This window comes from Callospermophilus lateralis, chromosome 6 (assembly GCF_048772815.1).
Source record: "Callospermophilus lateralis isolate mCalLat2 chromosome 6, mCalLat2.hap1, whole genome shotgun sequence".
Lineage (NCBI taxonomy): Eukaryota > Metazoa > Chordata > Mammalia > Rodentia > Sciuridae > Callospermophilus > Callospermophilus lateralis.
The window spans coordinates 9,623,281-9,642,508 of record NC_135310.1 but is presented as its reverse complement, the minus strand read 5'-3'; the positions used below and the strand labels follow the sequence as shown (position 1 = coordinate 9,642,508).

At 53.3% G+C, this 19,228-nt stretch overlaps 2 protein-coding genes across 3 annotated transcripts in view; one reads left to right on the top strand and one right to left on the bottom strand.

Moving 5' to 3' along the window:
• Positions 1-1,830, top strand: part of Sytl3 (synaptotagmin like 3) — a 61,015-nt gene extending 59,185 nt beyond the window's left edge. The window contains exons 14-15 of the mRNA XM_076859396.2: positions 386-591; positions 1,551-1,830. Of these exons, the coding sequence (XP_076715511.1) occupies positions 386-591; positions 1,551-1,657 (313 nt within the window). The 3' untranslated portion in view covers positions 1,658-1,830. The remainder of the gene's footprint in view (positions 1-385; positions 592-1,550) is intronic.
• A 339-nt stretch (positions 1,831-2,169) lies between these two features.
• The window catches only part of Ezr (ezrin), a 47,697-nt gene continuing 30,638 nt past the window's right edge, over positions 2,170-19,228 (bottom strand). For both annotated transcript variants that reach the window (XM_076858077.2, XM_076858076.2), the window contains exons 4-14: positions 18,826-18,921; positions 17,728-18,002; positions 17,178-17,261; positions 16,057-16,203; positions 11,693-11,789; positions 7,209-7,372; positions 6,717-6,847; positions 5,825-5,985; positions 5,365-5,457; positions 3,659-3,910; positions 2,170-3,474 (exon numbers count right to left, since the gene is read on the bottom strand). In XM_076858077.2, the coding sequence (XP_076714192.1) occupies positions 3,310-3,474; positions 3,659-3,910; positions 5,365-5,457; positions 5,825-5,985; positions 6,717-6,847; positions 7,209-7,372; positions 11,693-11,789; positions 16,057-16,203; positions 17,178-17,261; positions 17,728-18,002; positions 18,826-18,921 (1,665 nt within the window). In that variant the 3' untranslated portion in view covers positions 2,170-3,309. The remainder of the gene's footprint in view (positions 3,475-3,658; positions 3,911-5,364; positions 5,458-5,824; positions 5,986-6,716; positions 6,848-7,208; positions 7,373-11,692; positions 11,790-16,056; positions 16,204-17,177; positions 17,262-17,727; positions 18,003-18,825; positions 18,922-19,228) is intronic.

Below are 19,228 nucleotides of genomic sequence, written 5' to 3'. Positions count from 1 at the left end.
TGGGTCCTGATCTTATTACTTCCGTGTATGTCCTTGGGCAAGTTAGGTAGCCTTTCTGAATGTGTTTTGCTGACAACAGTATACAATGAGTCACATGTATACAGAGCCATGGTCCCTGGGAGGCACTTCTAATAAGCCATGCCTTCGAAGGGCTGTAAGGAGATTACGGGTGAGGGCCATGTGGCCTCAGAATTCCAATTTACCCTTAATACCTGACACGGAATCCAGCTGAAAAAGAAACTTGGAAAATCCTAGTGAGGTCGTGCGGCCAGGTCCTGTGATTCCCACGCTCACTGGGTTAGTGCTCAGGCTGGAAGCAGCACTTGCGGTGTAGGCTGGGGTGAGGCCCAGTGTCCCGATCGCAGCATCTTGTTTCTCTCCTTAGCTGTCTCACTCTGCCAGACCAACAAAAGCTGCGACTGAGGTCCCCGGTGCTGAAGAAGCAAGCTCACCCCCAGTGGAAACACTCCTTCGTGTTCAATGGCGTCAGCAGGTCTCAGCTGAGGCAGTCGAGCCTGGAACTGACTGTCTGGGACCAGGCCATCTTTGGAATGAGCGACCGCTTGCTGGGGGGAGCCAGACTTGGTTCAAGTAAGTCTGCCTGATTCCCCATGGGCCCAGACTGTCTCCCAGTGCTTTGTTATGTCCTTAGCAAGTGTCCTACATGGGTACCGCGAAGAGAGAAAATACTTACACAATGGCAGCGATTTAACTGGCTATAGGTAGCACTGCCTACCTGCCAAAAATAGAAATTCCTAAGTCTAGGCCTAACTCTACCACGGAGTGATAATACAGCCAAGTATTTTGACAATTTAAATCAGATTTAGATCTGCCAAAGAAACTAAGTTATGGGCCTCGAAACAGGCCAGGCACAGTATTTGCTTTTGTTTCTATTGTCAATCATAAGAGGATTATTTTCTTAAAGGAAAACATCTTAACCCAAACAAATGGCAATTCAGAAAGTGCTTCATTGAGAGTGAGACAAACAGGGACACCATTCAGTCTTGCTCACAGGGGTGCTGCTGGCACTGTGCTTGTGGGCAGCCCTTGTCTGGGAGGATTCTGTGCCCCACCCTGCCTGCAGGTTGCCAGCAGTGCCCTCCACACAGTGCCAACCCTAAACGCCTGCACACAGCTCTAACAACATCCAGCTGAGAACTACAGATAAGAATGATTTTTCTAAGGGAATCTGTCCAAAGCACAGCTCTCCTCTAGGGAACCCCTTCCGTGAACAGACTCAGTTCCTGCCATACACAGTCCCCGTATCAGGATATTGATTCCTCACAGTGAAGAATCAGCCACCAAACCAGAACCGTCCTCCCCTAAGACCCCAGAAAGGAACTGGAGGTCAGGGCCTCTGCTCCAAGGCTGCAGCACATCCTGCACTCACATGTCGTTGGGGGAGTCTCAAACCCAGCAGTGGTTGGCATTTTCATAATCTCCAGTTATGCCAAAAACCACTTTTCTTGATGGGCCTTGTTTTTAAAAAGCTGAGAAGGATGAAGTGGCATGCTCATCAACCATTAACTAACGTGTCTGTCTCACGTCAGAGGGGGATACAGCTGGTGCAGACTCGTGTGCACAATCAAGGCTGCAATGGCAGAAGGTTCTCTCCAGCCCCAACTTATGGACGGACATGACGCTCATCCTGCACTGAAGTGAAGGCCTCGGAGCTCCAGGCTATGCTGGATGTGCCGAAGCCTGGAGCCTGCAGAAGCCACAGGCTGACCGTAGATGGAAGGGCCCTCTGGACTGTGCAGCCTCCCCTGGTTGTTCTGTTATGCCCCTCACTGTCTTGTGTACTTAACAGAGCAGTTATCCATGTTGCCTAAGTCTCAGATGGGTTCCTAGCTATTCTCTGAGAGGTGGAAAATGGCCATATTTCAATAAATGTTTCGAAGTTACCCCCGTCTCTCAGAGCTTGGCAAATAGTGAAAAAAATCACAGCTTTTCTGCACATTTCAGAGGAAAAACGAGCCTGGTGAGTATCCGATGCTCCCTCCCCTCCTGTGGCAGAGCAGGTCAGCCGGCCACAGGGACTGCCAGGTCAAACTCCTGAGGGGCCTGCAGGGCTTGGGGCCTCCCACACGGCACAGCTACTGGACGGTGTGGACCCAGGCGAGTCCCTGACGTTCCTCCCACCCACACATGAGCAGACCACACTGTGCGCACCACCTTGGCCAACTTTTATTTTGTGTCTGCAGTGTGGAATTCGTTGGCATGAGACAACCAAAAAGGACAACCCGCAGAGAAGGGCCGGGAGTGAGCCCAGCCAACAGCTCGTGAAAGCCACTGTGTCAATAGGTTTTTGAGGACATGGCAGAGAATAGAAATTGATCAGAAAGAGGTTCTCATGATGACAGAGTCCCTTCATGGCTGGAGTCTGAACAATCTTAGAAAACTGAAGTGTGCAGTTATGTGCACAAAGAATTCCATAAGACATTTTTACACCGCAATTACAGCAGGTAATCAGTTTCATTACTGCCCTCACGTCACATCAGTTCCAGGGCTGTGGTTACATGGTTTTTTTGATACGTAATTATTTTATTCTGTAAAAGGTAACAAAATATACAGAACAAAACTTTCCCTTTTTAAAACTAATGTTACAAACCCATATTATCACATATATAAATACTATATTCTATAGCTGATCATTAATTAAGAATATAAGTCCAACAGTGTATTCTAACTGTTAAGCAAAAAAAAACAAAACAAAACAAAAAAAAACTTTACCGGAGAGTCCTCCTGTACCGTTCATTCTGAATGACCACTGCAGATTTTTGCCAGCAGAACTGAATGTCTGGAGAAAGGAAATCACTGTGTGGAGAGTGCTTTAGACTCAATTTTCAAAATAATTGTCACCCCTCAACACAAATATACAGAGATGGACCCTTCACAGAAATCAAGAACAAATCAATTTTGAGTTCATTTCAAAAACAGAAAAAATATGGCACAGGTGTAAGCCACGGTGTGGTTTTCTTTAATGATACTGCACCTTGGATCACACAGGCCAGCATGAAGTTTGTCACTCAGACTTTACAGGAATCTTTCCTTAATTCCATCAGTCCTGCTTCAAGCATAAAACAGGAAGTGATTCAATGATTCTCATAAAAATCAGGCCTGTTTGGCACTAGCATACAATTGGGAAGAACAAATCAGAGAGGCTTCTGCTGGTTCCTGACCCAGAGAGACTTCTGCTGGGTAACCGCTCTTTTTATAAGGGACCTGGAACATGTTGAGGGGCTTCTAGATTTAGAGTACTAAAGAGCCAGGTGTGACATGTCTGCCCGGGACCCTCAGGCCCGGCCTTTACATGGCCTCGAACTCGTCGATCCGCTGCTTCGTGTTGCCCTGCCGGATCTGCCGCAGGGTCTTGTACTTGTCCCGGCCCTGCCGCATGTTCTCGTTGTGGATGATGTCGTTGTGGGTCCTCTTGTTCTCATCTCTGGCCTGGGACAACTCGTTGCTCAGAGTCTGCAAGTGAAGCGGCAGCAGTCAGCACCTGCCCTCCCTGTGGCACCACCGAGTGGCTGGGAATGCAGACCCCTCCCCTGGGAAAGGGAGAGGTTGCCGGGTGGAGATGACCCATGTGGTGGCCCGGTTTAAAAGCCACCTGCCCAGGTGAAAGCAAAGCAGGCCCCGCCCTGCCCCTGCTCACCAGCAGCTGCCGCTGCACGCGCTCGTTCTTCTCGGCCTCGGTGATCCGCTTCTCCTCGTTGCGGTCGTCCAGGATGCCCTCGCTGCAGAGTTCGGCGCTGTAGCCCATGGGCTCCGCGCCCTCCTCCTGCGGGCTCTCCTGCACGTGGTAGCTCACGGGCTCGTACACCGGGGGCGGTGGGGGCGGCGGGGCGGTCATCACCAGGTGCAGCTCCTCCTTGGTCTTCACCAGGTCGTCCTGGGCTTCTTTGGCCTTTGGAAAGCAAATAAATAGGTGGGAGCTTCTCCCCCAGGTCCCTGTGTGGCACTACTTTAAGAAGCAGGCTGGTCTCCTCGTGGGGAGCACAAGAATTCTTTCCCCCCTCCTGGGAGCTAAAACAGTACAGCCCGAGCACGGCTCCGCAGAAGCGGGCTGCTCTCCCTGTCATCATCACTTCCACAGCACAGGCGACACCGAGGCGCCAGACGCTGGGTGTTTCTTTTTCTTTTTTTAAAATATTTATTTGTGAGTAGTAGTTGGACACAATACCTTTATTTTGTTTGTTTATTTTATGTGGTGCTGAGGATCAAACCCAGGACCTCACATGTGCCAGGCAAGTGCTCTACTGCTGAGCCACAACCCCAGCCCCAGCCCCAGCTGGACGTTTCTTAAAGAACCCTTCCTTGTTCTCTATATGACCCTATTATACACCTACTGTGTATATATATTCGGAAACAACAAGTCTTCCACATCCCAGAGAGCAGCACACACAACACTCTGGTGTGAATTACTGCTCTCCTTGTGGGCTACATTTATTGACACCTTCCTACCACTACCCCGAGTCCACCCAACACCTTCACAGGACATATGCCCAGCCCTGCCTCCAAGTGCTTCCTGGGGGTGAGCTCAGTCTGCCCTGTTCTGTCATCAGCTTTTCTCACTTAATACTTTATAATGACCACCTTCTCCCAAAACCTAACAAGCCTTCTGTGTGTAGCAGGTGGAAAACACGCGGGGCAGCCAGGGAGGCACTAGTTACAAGTGACCCAGGAGGGCAGTCCTAGAGACAAACATAGGTGGGAGGATGAAGGGGAGGGGGCCTCCCAAAGCTTGGTGTTAAGTCCATGACATGGACCACACCTAGACCCTGTGCTGTCCAGGAGGGCACAGAGGACCACAGGTGAAGGACAGGCTCTGCAAGGTCTCATGATTGCAATTAGAGCTCATCAAACCTGTGCAAGGTCCATAGTGAGAGCTCACGGGTGGGTCTCACCACTTACTGCCATAAGGAAAGTGAGGCTCAGAGGGGGGACCATCCCCGCTTCCTGGCCAGGTGGCCACGCCGCTGAGCCTGGGCTCCCGCTCTGGTTTGGCGACCTCTGAGGTCCTTTTCACACACCCTCCAATATATTCCAGGAGGTCTTATTTCTGTCACAGGGGCCCAAATAATTAGATTTAAAGCTAGTTCCTGATCAGGGGCGTCTGATCGTGGTGAGCAGCTCAGAGGGCGGGGCAGTAATGGAGTGGACTAGCAGGTTGATCCAGCAGCTGCACACACTGGTGTACAGGCCAAGCCCACTCCTGTGGATCTCTGCTTCAGCAGCACAGCAGGTGCTGGCCAAGGATGCAAAATGTCCCAGGAGCTTCTAATGCGACCTGGGGGTCAAGCTGGACTCTCCTAACCCACTGCGGGCCACAACAGGCAGGATTCCGAGGCACAGACTCACCCGGTGCTGCCACTCCTCAACCTCGTCCTCCTTGCGCCTCCGCGCCTCCTCCAGGAGGGCAATCTTGGCAGTGTACTCGGCGAGCTCCGCAGCCTGGAAGGGAAGGCGGCGCCAAGCGGCTTCTGAAATCCTCTGAGCGGCCACTTGCCGACATTTACATGTGTTGGTGAAAGGCCTCTGCGGTGACACACTGCATCCCTCCCGCTCCCCGGGGTCAGCAGGGCTCATCCGAGCTGACCTGTGTCTGTGTGGGACTCCAGACACCCACGCCCATGTCCACTTCCCTGACTGGGCACAGATGACAGCAAGTCCCTAGCTCCCTCCCCGGTGGCTGCTACACGCCTCCGGTAGATCCGATTACGGTCCCAGGGAAGAGTCGTTACAAGGCAGGTGTTGCTTTTTCGATCCCCAGAAGCAGCCCCTCTATAATTCAGCATCTTGAAACCCAGGCAATCCCTACCAGCTGCTCCTGGCTCTTTATCTGATCGGCCGCCTGTCTCTCCAGCTCCTCCTTGGCCCTGAGCGCAGCCACGCGGTCAGCCTCCAGTCGCTCAGCCTCCTCCTGGGCTCGCTTCCTTTCGTCCTCCAGCTGGAGGGCTCTCTGGATCTGGTCATTGAGTTCTGCAGGGAATATGAAGCCAGAGCCGTTCCAACCCCAGGCCAGGGACCAGAGTCCTACTCTCCATTCCCACCCAGGGTGGGTGGAGGGAGATCTGGGTGGAAGCCATTCCCAGGACCACGGGCCCGGGATGAGTCACAGGTGGCCAGCTGTCCCCTGGGAGGTCTCAGGCTCACTCCGTCATGTTTCCACACAACTTCCTCCACACAGTTAGAGACCACTGCCGAGAGGTCAGACACCGGCCCGGCTGGGTCCGACCCTTGCGCCCTGCGGCACCACGATCCTCAGTGTCACCGCCTTGGCACTTGCTATAACAGCCAATTCCCCTCCAGTCTTTCCAGGCTGCCAGCGAACACAGCCATCTCCCTGCCACACCAAGAGCCCTCCGGGGCAGGGCTGGTCAGGAGCATGGGGGACTCTGACAGCCAAGCTGTGTTCTGAGCCACCGGGGCTGTGCTGAGGGGTCTGGCCTTCACAGGTGGCCTTGGTGGAGTCAAGAGGCTGGGAGCACTGCAGCACGGCTCTGCCACGCCCAGGCTGCCACCATAGGCTGACAGCGACCTCATCTCAAGGGACTCTGGGAAAATTAAAACGACCAGCACAGGAGGGAACCAAGTGGGTCGTTTCTCTGATCAGGCTGTTTTGGGGTACCATGTTAAACTGAGACACTCTGGAAGGCTCCCCCAGCTGTGTGCGGGGACAGCCAGCCTGGGTGGCCAGGACGCCAGCTGACCTTTCTCGGCCCTCCTGGTCTTCTGCTCATAGTCCTGCAGGCGCAGCATCAGCTCCTCCTTCTCCCGCAGCATCTGCTCCTTCTCCCGCTCAACCGTCTCCCTCCTCTTCTTCTCAGTTTCCAACTGCTGCCTGGTTGAGGGAGGGGAACAAGCACAGGAGCGTTAGGCCCCGCAGGCCCAGGCGGGCGAATGAGGCGGGCTTCCCATGCAGCTGCTAGCTGCTGTCTCAGGCCCCGAGAGAAGGGGCGCTGCCGCTGTCAGGACGGTGTGTGAGAAGGCCGGGGAAGCAGATCCCAGATCCCAGGGACGGTTCCCTGCGGCCCTCGGCCCTCAGCGCTAACGCTGGCTGGCACTGCCCAGGCCTGCAGCAGGTTGTGCCACCAGGCTCTGCTGGCCACGGAGGGCATGGCCACGTGGGGGTCACCCGACAGGCACCACGTCCTGGCAGGCCAGCTGTGGAGCCATGGTCCCTGCCCCAAGACGCCGCTCACCGCTCCAACTGCTTCTGGTGCTTCTCCTCCCGCGCCTGCGCCTTCATCTGCTGCACCTCGATGGTGTCCGGCTTCCTGCGGCGCATGTACAGCTCGTGGTTCCCCATGCAGAGCTGCAGGATCCGCTTGTTGATTCTCAGCCGGGGGGCATAGAACACAAAGTCCTGCAAGACAGATGGGACAACGTGACTCAGGGATGCTCTGGTGGCACCCACCAGCCACGCTTCATGAAGTCGTGGAACCTTTTCTAAAAGGATAAACATGACAGAAAGTAGGGGCCAGAAATGTACATTCCCAGTGCCAGGAACAAGTTCTCTGAAACAAGTAGGAGTGTGTCCGGGTGCACCTGTGTACGCGTGTCTCTGCACACACACTGAACTCCCAGCCTGGGCAGCTACTCCAAGGAGAGGCCACTGCCATCTGTGCCCCACCTCTGGTGTCTGTCCTCTCCAGTCCCACAGCTGCCGTCACCATGCGCCCTTACCCTTTCTTGCCTGGATGGCCTCAACGTTCCCTGAGTCTCCTGTATCCTCTGCCACAGCCTTTGCCTCCCATTCTGTGAGCACGTGCGCCAGTCGCCACCCTGCCCTCCTCCAGGTTTCTAAGCGTGCGCACGCCCCAGCCTCGCAGCACAACCCCCACAGGCAGCTGGGTGCATCTTTCATACCCGAGAGCCTCCTTCTGATCACAGTGTCATCATCAATTCCAACCCAAGAAGCCCCACTCTGCTGCTGTGCCTGCCCTACTGGGTGCAGGGGGCTCCCACAACATGCCATCACGTCACCCACTGACTCGTCCGGGATCCTGCTCCTGTTAGACCATCCACTCCCAGGAACAGGGCTGGTGTTCACTCCTCTCCCCTCTCCCCCGCCTCCCCCGGACCAAACCAGCACTCAAAAAATCCCTGGGGGTGAGCAAGCTCTGCTGCGGGGCAGCTGCCTGACGCACACAGCCACACCTGAGCCCCACAACCTGAGCAGGCTACTGCATCCCCCAGCCTCAGCGTCAACACGAAATGGGGAGGATAGGGCCTAATGAACCCCCAAGAAGACCCAACCACTATACAAGGGGACTTAGAATAGCATGTGGCACAATGAAAGTGGCAGACCGCCAAGCGGCCGCTCTCCAATGCTCGGTGCCTCACATACCTGCTACCCTGCCAGGCTCCAGAGAGGGGGACAGAGGCCATCCCAGTTCCCATTCCTCGTTCCCGCTATGACTAAGGGGCCAGAGGAGGGCACAGTTTGGAAACTCTTACAGTAAGCATTTCAAATGCTCCGTCAGCATCCTCGGAGCCACAGGTCCCTGGCATTCAGATCCTGCTGTCTGGAACAGGGGAAGGGGTTGAAACCAAGCAGCACCATGACACGCCTCACAGTGACATCAGAGGCCTACAGAGCAAGCTGGACCAGCCAAGCAACACCCGAGAAGAGCTCAGTTAGCTCCTCTGTCCCTGGCTCCAGAAAACCTGGGTGAGAGGCAGAGGCCAAGCCCCAGAGCCCCTGAACTTCCTGGGTGGGGCTCCCCGGGGTTTCACACATTTGTTATTAAGTCATCGGGTTTCCCAGGGAGGAGTCCAGAGCTGGGAGAAGCAGGAATTTTTATTACCCACCTATCTCTTATTACACAAGAGAAAACAACCCTGCATTATGGCTTCCGAGGCACACTGCCCAAACAGATTCCTACTGAGACTCAGAAGTATTTGCAAAGAAACGCAGCTACAGCCACCCTTCAGAAAAAAATCCACTGAAAGGATTCAAGGTCAGAGCTGCAGGTGAACCCGAGAACTCTCCCACCCGCCTTGGAGAAAGGTTCTGTAGCTGCTGGAACACACTCGGGTGTGTGCTGCCCAGAGGGCCAAGGGACCGGGTGACAGGGAAGTCCTCCCACTGCCTTTGAAGGAAGCCAGTTGCTGACTTCCAGTGAAAATAAAAACCACACTTCAAGGTTTCTCAGTCCAAGTCCCTAGACCGTGCCTCCTGATGCAAAACCACAGCAGGCTTTCTCAACTGGCAGAGGGCTCACACCCTAAAAATGGAAACAGGCATGAGTGTGCCCGAAAAAAAAAGGGATACAAGACCTTCTGGATCCGACCAGGGAAAGGTGGTGGGGATAGAAGCCTTGACAGGACTTCCAGAAACTCTGCCAAGAGGCTAGTCTCCACTCTCTGGTGTGGCCCCAAGACCTAGGATGGGCAGGGGCGGGGCACCTGGTCAGTGGGGCTCCTGAAAGCACCAAGTGCAAGGCTGGGTGGACATTTTTTTCTTTTTTTGGTACTGGAGCTTGAACCCAGGGGTGCTTAACCACTGAGCCACATCCCTAGCCCTTTTCATTTTGAGACAGGTCTCACTAAGTTACTTAGGGCCTCACTAAGTTTCTGAGATTGGCCTCAAACTTGCAGTCCTCCTGCCTTGCCTCCTGAGCTGCTGGAATTACAGGTGTGCACCTCACCTGGCTTGGGTGGGTATCCTTTGCGGCTGTTAACAGTGGCCCGAGAGCTGCAGGACAAGAGGCCCTGCTCTGGAGGAAGTGTGGATATCTCCCCCCACAGGCCACGTGGGCAGGCTGAGCGTGGCAGGTCTGCAGGCCCTACCTGAGCCCAAGCTCTGCCCCACTGCAACTTGGCAGAGGGAGAAGTTGGCTTATAAAAAGGAGCTGCCTGGTCCCTAAGGGCAGGCTCTGTGAGTTCCCTGCAGAAAATGCCAGGGTGAGGTCACACTAGATGAGGCCTGAGCCTCCTTGACCTTTGGGGTTTCTGCTCTCTTTTATGTAAAGGTTGAAATTTGAAAATTTGGCTTTGTTTTGCCCAAAGTGAAAGACTAAGGATAGGCAGCCCTGGTGGTGCAGAGGCTCCCAATGCCCCAGTGAGGTCTCCCCACCTGACCTGCCCTCCCCTCCGTCTCCATCTGCAGAGCTGTGTGACTTTTCCTCATAGCTGCAGCTTATGATCTCCACCAGGAAGCCCAGCATCTGCCTGGCTTTACTGCTCTCTGCCCTGGAACCTGGCTTCCCTGTGACGGCCAATGGCCTGGGTACCTGGCGCAGAGAGGGCTGCAGCAACAGGCCTTTCCCTTCTTTGTAACTGAAGCTTCACTGAGAGCAATTCTGTACTGAATCTACGTCGCCAACTAAACCAGATGCAAAGTTGTCCCCTCTGCTTGGTGTTTCATAACTATGTAATGTTCTTCAGCTTTTCAAAAGCTAAGCTTAGACCAAATTAAAAATGCACACATACCACACACATGCGCGCGCGTGCTAAACACTGGAACGATCTAGCCTATCGAGAGCTTCTGCCCTGTCAGCTGAATTTCTAAATACCATGATCTGGAAATCAGAAGTTCCCCACGGGGTAGGCAGCAATCTTCTGTGAAACGTCACAATTTTCTTGCTCTTCTACCTAAGCCAATCTCACAGCTAACGTGGGTACCCTCTGACCCTCAGCTGGCGAGGTTGCATGTTAGTGTGAACTGTTACCATAGAGCCTGACAGTCTGTATTAAATACTGGTTTAATTTTAAAGAACTGCAAAGCTACCTACGGAGCGAGAGTCAAGAGTTTACAAACAGCAGGAAACATTTCAATAAGGAAGAAAATACTTTCACAATGTCAAGACCTGCTGATTTTAAATTACGCTCAACTAAGTCCTACGTGGGGAACAGTAATTTGACAGTAACACGACGTGGAGAATTCCAAGTGGCTTGCCACTGTTAAGTGATGCCATTCCTGAGAAGCTCGACAGACGTCCCAGGCCTGGACCAGGACCCACGCCCACCTCTAAAAAAACTGACTAGGGAACAACAAGGACATGAGAACACAAAATCCTGTCCAACCCATAATTTTGGTAAAATTCAGAGCAGGCTCTAAGGAGGGTAACAAATTTTTTCAAGTGGCTCTTTCTTTTTTTAAGAATCAGATTTCTGATTAGCACATAAAATCTTTATCCCTATCCCCATATCCTGGCGAACAGCAATGCTTTGGGTATGTTTGGGATTTTAACTTGGGGACTCCAGGGAAGCTCTGAAAGCCACAATCTGGCCGTTCAGATGGCAGTCACCACCTGCCCTCCAGCCGTACTGGGGAGAAGCCGATGAGACCCCCTCCCCAACGTCCACACCCAGTCTGCAGGCACTCTCTGTGGCAACACATTTCACAAGCCAGGCGTGCCCAGACAGAAACCCAAGTTTGGGGAAAGTTTTCATCATTTATCAAAAGTTCACAATTCAGAACTGCCCTGTTCTCTGTAAGGAACAAAGAGAGTGAGAAAACTTCGGGGTTACAGGCGTCTAGCTTTTGGCAGACACCTCGTCTACACAGTAACCTCCAGCTGCAGTGGACAGCACTCAGCCCAGGATCCTGGCCCTCGGTGACAGGGAATTCTGAGCATCACTGCTCCTTGGCACACAGAGACATCTGGGTATTCCCGAGAACTTATTTTAGCTGTCAGAATGACAAGCAGCAACCGGTGCACAATTCATGTGAACTTACAGGTGCTTTCTTGTCGATGGGCTTAATGACAAACTTCTTGTCATTGAAAGAGATGTTCCTGATTTCACTCCAGGGGAAGCCAATCTTTGGTGTCAACCTGAGGTTGAAAACAGAAGAGGCAGGTGGTTAGAGGGCTGTGTCTGTGGATGCCTGGACTGGGAGAGGCTGGCCGTCTAGTTTTGACGTAAGTTGGGTTTCAGAAAGCACAAAGCTGGTTATGCCCCCATTTCTTTTAGTTTACCTCAGTTTTGGCATCAGAGTGGATCCACTCCCCAGGGCTGAGGGTCCTGCAAGCAGCTGCGGGTCCTACCCAGGCCTCGCAGGCCTTTGTTTGACCTTCTCCCTCCCCACACCTCCATCCTACACGCCTCTCCTTCAGTCTGCTGGAGATTGATTCCCAGTGGACACTCCCACTGTCCACTACGTCAACCCCACCCTCTACTCGGCACCCCAGAGCCACCTGAGGCGAACTCTCAGCAAATGGTCCTTGGGCGGCCTCCCTCCTCCTCCCACCCAGGCCGGCTGCCTCCTGCCCCTCATCGCACAGTCTCTTCGCCACACAAATTCTTCTTTCTGCGTCTTGAAGCTACCGAGCTATTGCTTCACTTTATGAAACCAGTCAGGCAGAGTGCTGCCTGCTGACGGGAACGGGGCCTGGTGCGAGGTCTGCCTTAGGTTATCCTCCTAGTGAGACCCGTTCTCCTGGCTGGCCAGACACGGCCCTGTGTCACCCTCCAACTCCCAGGATGACCCGAGACTGCACGAAAAGCCCCACGATGTCCTCCACCAACGCCATTCCAATGCTGACCCGAACGCCAGCCTTCTCATGAGCACTCCCAGAAAAGCCCACGGGTCTGAGGCCACAGTGGGCTGCCGCTTGCCTCCCACCTCGCCCCCACTCTCAACAGTCACAGAAAATGCCAATCTGGAAGGACAAGCCCAAGCCACCAAACACTGCAATCAAACCCTGTCCTTTCCCATGGTCCAACTTTCAGCAGAAATAGCAGGGGTGGGGACGCTTCCTTGCTTGCCAAGAGGTTTCAGCAAGACTGATGGTGACGCAGGTCTTACTGTGGCAACGTGAGCCAGGGCAAGGCAGCAGGTGGCCTCTGAGGGCTGCAAGAGGCTCTGAGCAGTTTCGTGGGCACAGCAGTGGGGTGCACCTGCTGAGCAAGGCAGGACACAGGCCACTGCTTTGCCCCCTGGTTTCCCCGCCACGGCTTTCTGAGACACATCCTTGCCACGGCTGTCTCGGAAGCTCGCACAGCTGGCTAAGAGGTCTCAGAGCACACAGACACGCAGAGAGCTTGTTCTGTTGTTTTATCGTTGCGGGTGGAATACAGAATTTTTCGAGGTGTAATTCAGTCTGCAGAGGAACTTGAGTTATGGCCTGGTCTTGCCACCGTCTTCAGCCACATCCGCCTTATGTGGAAAGGACACCAGGTGGCAGCTGCTGCCTTGCAGCCCTTTCCCCAAACTTAAGTGCAACATGCGGTGGCTGAGCAGAGCGCCAGGTGGCTGCTGCCCGCGCCACAGCCGTGGGCCAGGCCACTCCCCAGCTCCTGGGACTCCAGCAGGCCAGCTCTGGTCTCTGGCTCCCATCTTTACACAGCTCTCAAAACAGCTTCTTGTCCCCAAAGACTTGGGTGGCAAGAGCTTGAGAGGCATCTGTCCTTCCAGGGGTGGGCTCCCTGGGCCTCCCGACTCTGCTTTCTGCCATGTCTGGAAAGTTTGTCCTTTTAAGACTTTGGAACCTCATATAACGACCCACAGCCACTCATGAGCATAACTGCTGTGTCAAGATGAGGGCTCGACATGAAAGTTATGACTCACTTTTGAGTTGAGGGACTTCCTTTAATTCTCAACCACATTGGAAAATGAAAACCTACAAGGACTTCTTTTTCCTCTTAAGAGATCATATAAACAACATGGACATGGTCCCCAGAAGACTGCTATGGGATTTATATCTTAAGTGTCCCTGCTAGGAAACACATTAAAAAAAAAAAAAAGGTGGGATTCCCCAAAAACAGCTTAGAGGCTTTTGGAGCAATAGCCATTTCCAAGGCTGGAGCATGAATATATGGGATGAGCATGGAGCACCTTGTGCCAGGAGGTAAGAAAGTACTCAGTGAACAATGAGGTCACAGGGAAAGGAACAGGCACCAACTCCAAGGGGCTCCCACAGTCCAAACCTCAAGCTATTTGAGTAATGAAATAAATACTACTACCAAGAGATCAAACGCAAAGATTAAAATAAGTATCCATGAGTTCATATTAATAGAAATAACTAAGTAAAGGGTGAAGAGAAACTAGCTTCTCAGAATTCAGACTAATGGATATAAAAAGGTGCTGGTTAAGAATTACTGTTTCTCAAACACCACAATAATAATTATTTGATAGAAGTCTCACAGATGGATGCTGGAATAGACAACTATTTACGTAGTTTCACAGTATCTTCCTGTAACACACTCGTCAGTTACGAAGACCAGGACAGAATCCACAGTGGAGAGACCTAGGGGACACCTCTCTGCCATGATCCTGGTCAGCACCAGGTCAGGAGGAGAAGGTAGGGGACGAAGTGTCCAACATCCGGCCCTGACTTTGGGGAAAGAGGCTCACTTGGGAGCTGCCACTGTGCTGCTGAGCTGGGTGGGGTGCAAGAGCAGGACTGAGGGGGCACAAAGCTCAGACTCTACCTGGGAGAAATGAGCATTTCCGCGGGTTGGGCCGGTCACAAGCGGACATCAGCAAGTCCCTGCCTATGTCTGTTTATTGCAGCTTGAAAAACCTGTCTGGACAGCCCTGGCCATGGCTCTGTTACAAAATCTAGCCATTCAACAAACAAGTTCAAAGGCAGAGGCAGTTTCCCACGAGGACGCGAGGTTCTCTCTGGCTCTGTGCATGGCTGGTTGCACGCTGCGCTAACTGAGCCTGGCCTCAGCTCAGGAAGGACCGCGGCCTGGCTCCCTCACTCCTCTGTCCTTGTTTCTCTGACAACACTGTAGCCCACACGCCCGGGAGCCAGCCACAAGCCTCAGTAGCTCTCTCTGGGTTCCTGGGGTTGTGATGAATGCCGTCCATCTCTGTGGGTGCCAGTCCTCCCAGGGGACAGAGGCTGCCTTCACCCGTGCGCAGGCCACACTCTGGCACCAGGGCGCAGGCCCTGCTAGTGACATACACCTGTGCTCTGGCTGTGGCAGGAATACCCAGGGCTGGACCAGCCACCGACTATGTGCGTGTCATCTGTCCAAGGCAGTGCCCCTGCCCTCCCCTCAGCAACTCCACAGAGAAGGTTCTGGGGGATGCGAGGTCTGAGAACAGGACAGGGGTGAGCCACAGTGAGAGGCGAGGACAGCGTCATCCATAGAGACAGCCTGCGCCTGGGTGGGAACCGTGACGTGTGTCGCGAGACTCCAGCACACCCTGGGTCTGTGGGCCATTCTCTCACACACAGGCCATGGGCATGGAGACCCTGGAGCACTGCTGCCGGCCCCTCCTCAGCCAGAGCTGCAGCTGCCCTCCAGTCCCTGAGCCTGGTGCCACCACAGGGTCTGCTAAAGAGCCGTTCAGAGGAAGGAGGATCAGGGGACACCCAGAGCAGGGACGCAAGGAGCCCCTCTCTGGTCTCCCAAGGGATTTCCTTCCATGCCTTAAATCCAGGAAGCTTCTGGACAGAAGCACCTAGAACCTCGGCCTGTTCTCTGAGCTCAGGGAACCACTCGCCCCACTGAAGTCTGATGCTTTCCTGTGTGGGCCAAGGCAGGGACCAGGGCACCCGCAGCAACAGAAGGCCTTCTCCCTGCGCCGGGCAGCTCTCCTTACGCTGCTCTGCACTCGCAGACTTTGGGACTTTGCTCGATAGACAATGAAAGTCCTGTGAACAATCAGACACCTTCTGCAGGCGGAGAGGATCCAGCTCACGTTTGCACACACACAGGCTGTTGTCGACAGAATTCTCCGGAGTCTGATTACAGTACGAAGTATTTCTGTTGAGATCAGCTCACATCTTGAGCCAGGGGTCCACCCAGGCCAGGGAGCAGGGGGAGAAGCCTGGGGTGTGCCGGAACCTGGCAAGGAGCTGGAGGGGTGAGTATTCCCGCAGCCACTGTCTCACAGCAGGAAGAGACAGGCCGCCAGCCTCCCTGACACCTGTGCTGCTGGCAGACCACACAGGAGAGTGGTGGATGTGCACCTCTGGGCTGACCTTAGAAGGCCAAGCGCTGTCCAAAAGGCTTTAAAGCTTCACACTCCAGGCCAAGTGCTGAACGACTACTTCACAATTAACCCCCACAGAACCGCCATTTCCCGCCTGCTTCCAGGAACCCCACCCCCGCCAGCCAAAGGCTTTACAAACTTCAACTCACTTATCATCTTTCTCATAAATATTTAGTCCAAGGGCATCGACTCCAAGCCAGAGGTCTGTTCCTTTCTTGTTTTTGATCTCGAAGTAGTTGATTCCGTACATTTCCAGGTCCTGTGCGATCTTCAGGTACTCCAGCATGGCACTGTCCCTAATGGAAGGCAAACAGACACCGTCCCTGGCGCTCTCCACATCCCAGTTAAACCCCCACCAATCTCTAAGAACTGAGGCCGGTCAGGCAGGATGGGCTGACAACTGTGGGCAGAGCGCAGGCCGGCAAGGCCCGGGCAGCTTGGAAGAAGTGTCTGACAGGTCCCTGCTGTCCGGGACGCTGACCACCATACACTCCACACTGGAAAAACTGACTCTTGCTTGCTTCCAGGGAAGAGGGATTTTTCTTCTCGATTCTACTGCTAGACAAAATCCTTACCCTTTTCTGGGTGCACACAGAGCTCTGGGGGGGGCCCTGCCCTCCTAGCAGCCATCGCTACAGGCTTTGAGTCGATTTCCCCAACAAAAGACTCTTGGGCCAGACAGAAACCTTGGAGCACAACACCTGTGAGGCTGGGACAATGACAGAGCTGCTGTCGGGCCTGAGTGCAGGGCTCGGGCAGCAGTGCCAGGGCTGGGAATCTGGCCATTTCTTACACTGAACTGCCTTAAAGCCACACACCCCTGCCCCTCCTCACGCTTCACCCACACTTCTCTGACTGCTGCATTTCTACCTGGGATCTGGAGTTCTTGTTTATGCACACTTCTGAGGACAAAGACCTTATCAACAGAGTAAACAGCACCTCTCCAGCAGAGAGATGAAGCACCATGCTCTCCCTGGTTACAGGTGAGCAGTGCTCCCTGTGACTGAGATGAAGTTTTGACAAGATTTTCTCTACCACAAAGAAAGGGAGAGCTTCTAAGACCTGAAGCCTTATCAAACTGCACTCCCCGGCAAGAACACATGATCTTGATTGAAAAACAAATCTCCCTCTTCCCCCAGCTGGAGTACTTCACTAGCACCTGGGCCGGGGCTTGGCGAGGCTGACCTCCTTGAGAGCGCTGGCTGGAGTCCCTAAGACAAGCTAGGAAGGCCCAGGCCACCCAGAGTTGAGCCGCCGGGCTGGCACTCACTTGAGCATCCCACGGTGTTCTGCGTGCCACACCTGGATCCGGTCCTCCCACTGGTCCCTGGTGAGTTTGTGCTGGTCCATGACCCTGGGTGGCAGGAGGAGGACATACACACGGTCAAACCCTGACTGTCCTTTCAAACGAAACCATCAATTTGTTTCTGCTTTCTGATGCATGTTATTTTTATCTTTGAGGATTAACCTGAGCATTTGGAATGAGACAAGCTCAGTCCTGGTGGAAAATTTTTTAAAAAAGGTATTTTATTTAAAATGACCTTTTCTTCCCAAAGGGGTCATTTTTATGACCAATGGTGACTAAAGACAGGCTCAGCAGAGCCCAGATTATTACATACCAGGAACAGCTAAGCAGGCTGGTCATGAGGTGCCTGGCTGCAAGAACTCTCAGGAAAAGTCACCTGTCAGATTCCAGGAGGGAGGGGGCTTGCCTTCCCCACTGTGTTCCAGGAATCATCGGGGCCTTCACCTTGATAGAGTCCCCTGCTTCCTCTCACACCACTACTTCCACCACGCAGGCCAGGCCACCCCCTGCTCACCTTTGGGGGATCAGCCTCTCAGAGCTGAGGTACCCGGACTTGTGCATCTCCTTGTTGTAGTCTCCGAACTTGGCCTGCACAGCGTAGGATCCCAGGAGCACCGCGGTCTCAGGAGGACAGTAGATCTCGTCGCTGAGAATCCCCTCCTTCACCTGGAGGAAGAACAGCTTCTGGGTGATGTCCTGGATGAGCTCCTCAGACACGTCCTCAGGGTAGAACTTGGCCCGGAACTTGAACTGGAGGGGGTTCTCCTTTCTGACCTCCTGGGCAGACACCTGGAGGACAGAGGCCACATCTCATTATAGTCGCAGAAGCCACTTTCAAACATCTTTTTCAAACATTGTCTGATGAACAAGGAAGGGCTCAAAAGGGGGCCTTTGGCCAGCGACAGTATCTGTTCTCAGAGTCAATTTTAGTATGAGAAACAAAAACGTTCAGTCAAGAGCACCAGCGCGCACTCACATGCCACTGGAAACCCACTGAGCTGCCACGCTGCTCCCCAAAACCCCCATTCCTAGGGATGATGCTATCAATCCCAAGGACACAGACCTGCAATCTTGAAATGTGCTCAGGTGCTAATCTGGCCTGGGACCATGGCACACACCTCCACCCTGGACTTGTTACAGTGACACGGGAGGAGGGACGCTGGGAGAAAGCAGAGTTTTCAAAGAATCTGAAGAAAATACATTTTGTTTCTCTTTAAAATTGTTAGTGGAATTATCCCATCTTTGGAGTTGGCAGATAATCTCTCACAGGTTCAAACAAAGCAATAACAGGTTCTTACGACATAGTGGGTGATTCATGGTTTCTAAGATTAACAATCTCACTGGGGGAAAAAAACAAAAACTGAGGTCAACTAAAAGCTAGGTAATGAACCGTTCCTCTTGCTCCAGTAAGGGGCACTGAGGAGGAACGCAGAGTCTAATTTCTGATCCACATCCCTGTTTAATGGAAGGCTGCAGCCTTTTTGTCTGTAAAAACTTTTTACACAAACAGAAAGGAACACAAAAACAAAAGACTTCAAGTGCTCCAGCTTTATTGTCAACGAAGCGGACCAACATCCTGTGACTAGCCTGTAAGCAGTTAACCCCGACTTACCTTTTTATCAAGTTTCAACCAGGTGGGAAATCCTTTATTGTCCACATACTGGAGGCCAAAGTACCACACTTCCCGGAGGCCGATGGTCTTAACCACCTGCGAGACAACAAGCAAGAGGCCTGGTCATGAGAAACTCCCCTAAACAGGCCACAGTGACCAGCAGTCGGCCGCGTGTCCAGTGGTCCGCAAGAAACCAAGGTGCCTGCTTGGTCAAATCCACTGGCAGCACTTTCTCAAGGGACCAGTTGCCCAAAGACTCATTATGCCAAAGCCACGAATGATGTATTTTTAACATAAATCTGACCCGATTAGGGGTTATCTTTAAAATTTTTAAGCGCACACTCTGCCCTTTTGCTCTGCACAGAGCTTCCCAAATGAACATCACCAGGTTGGGCCGTGGCGA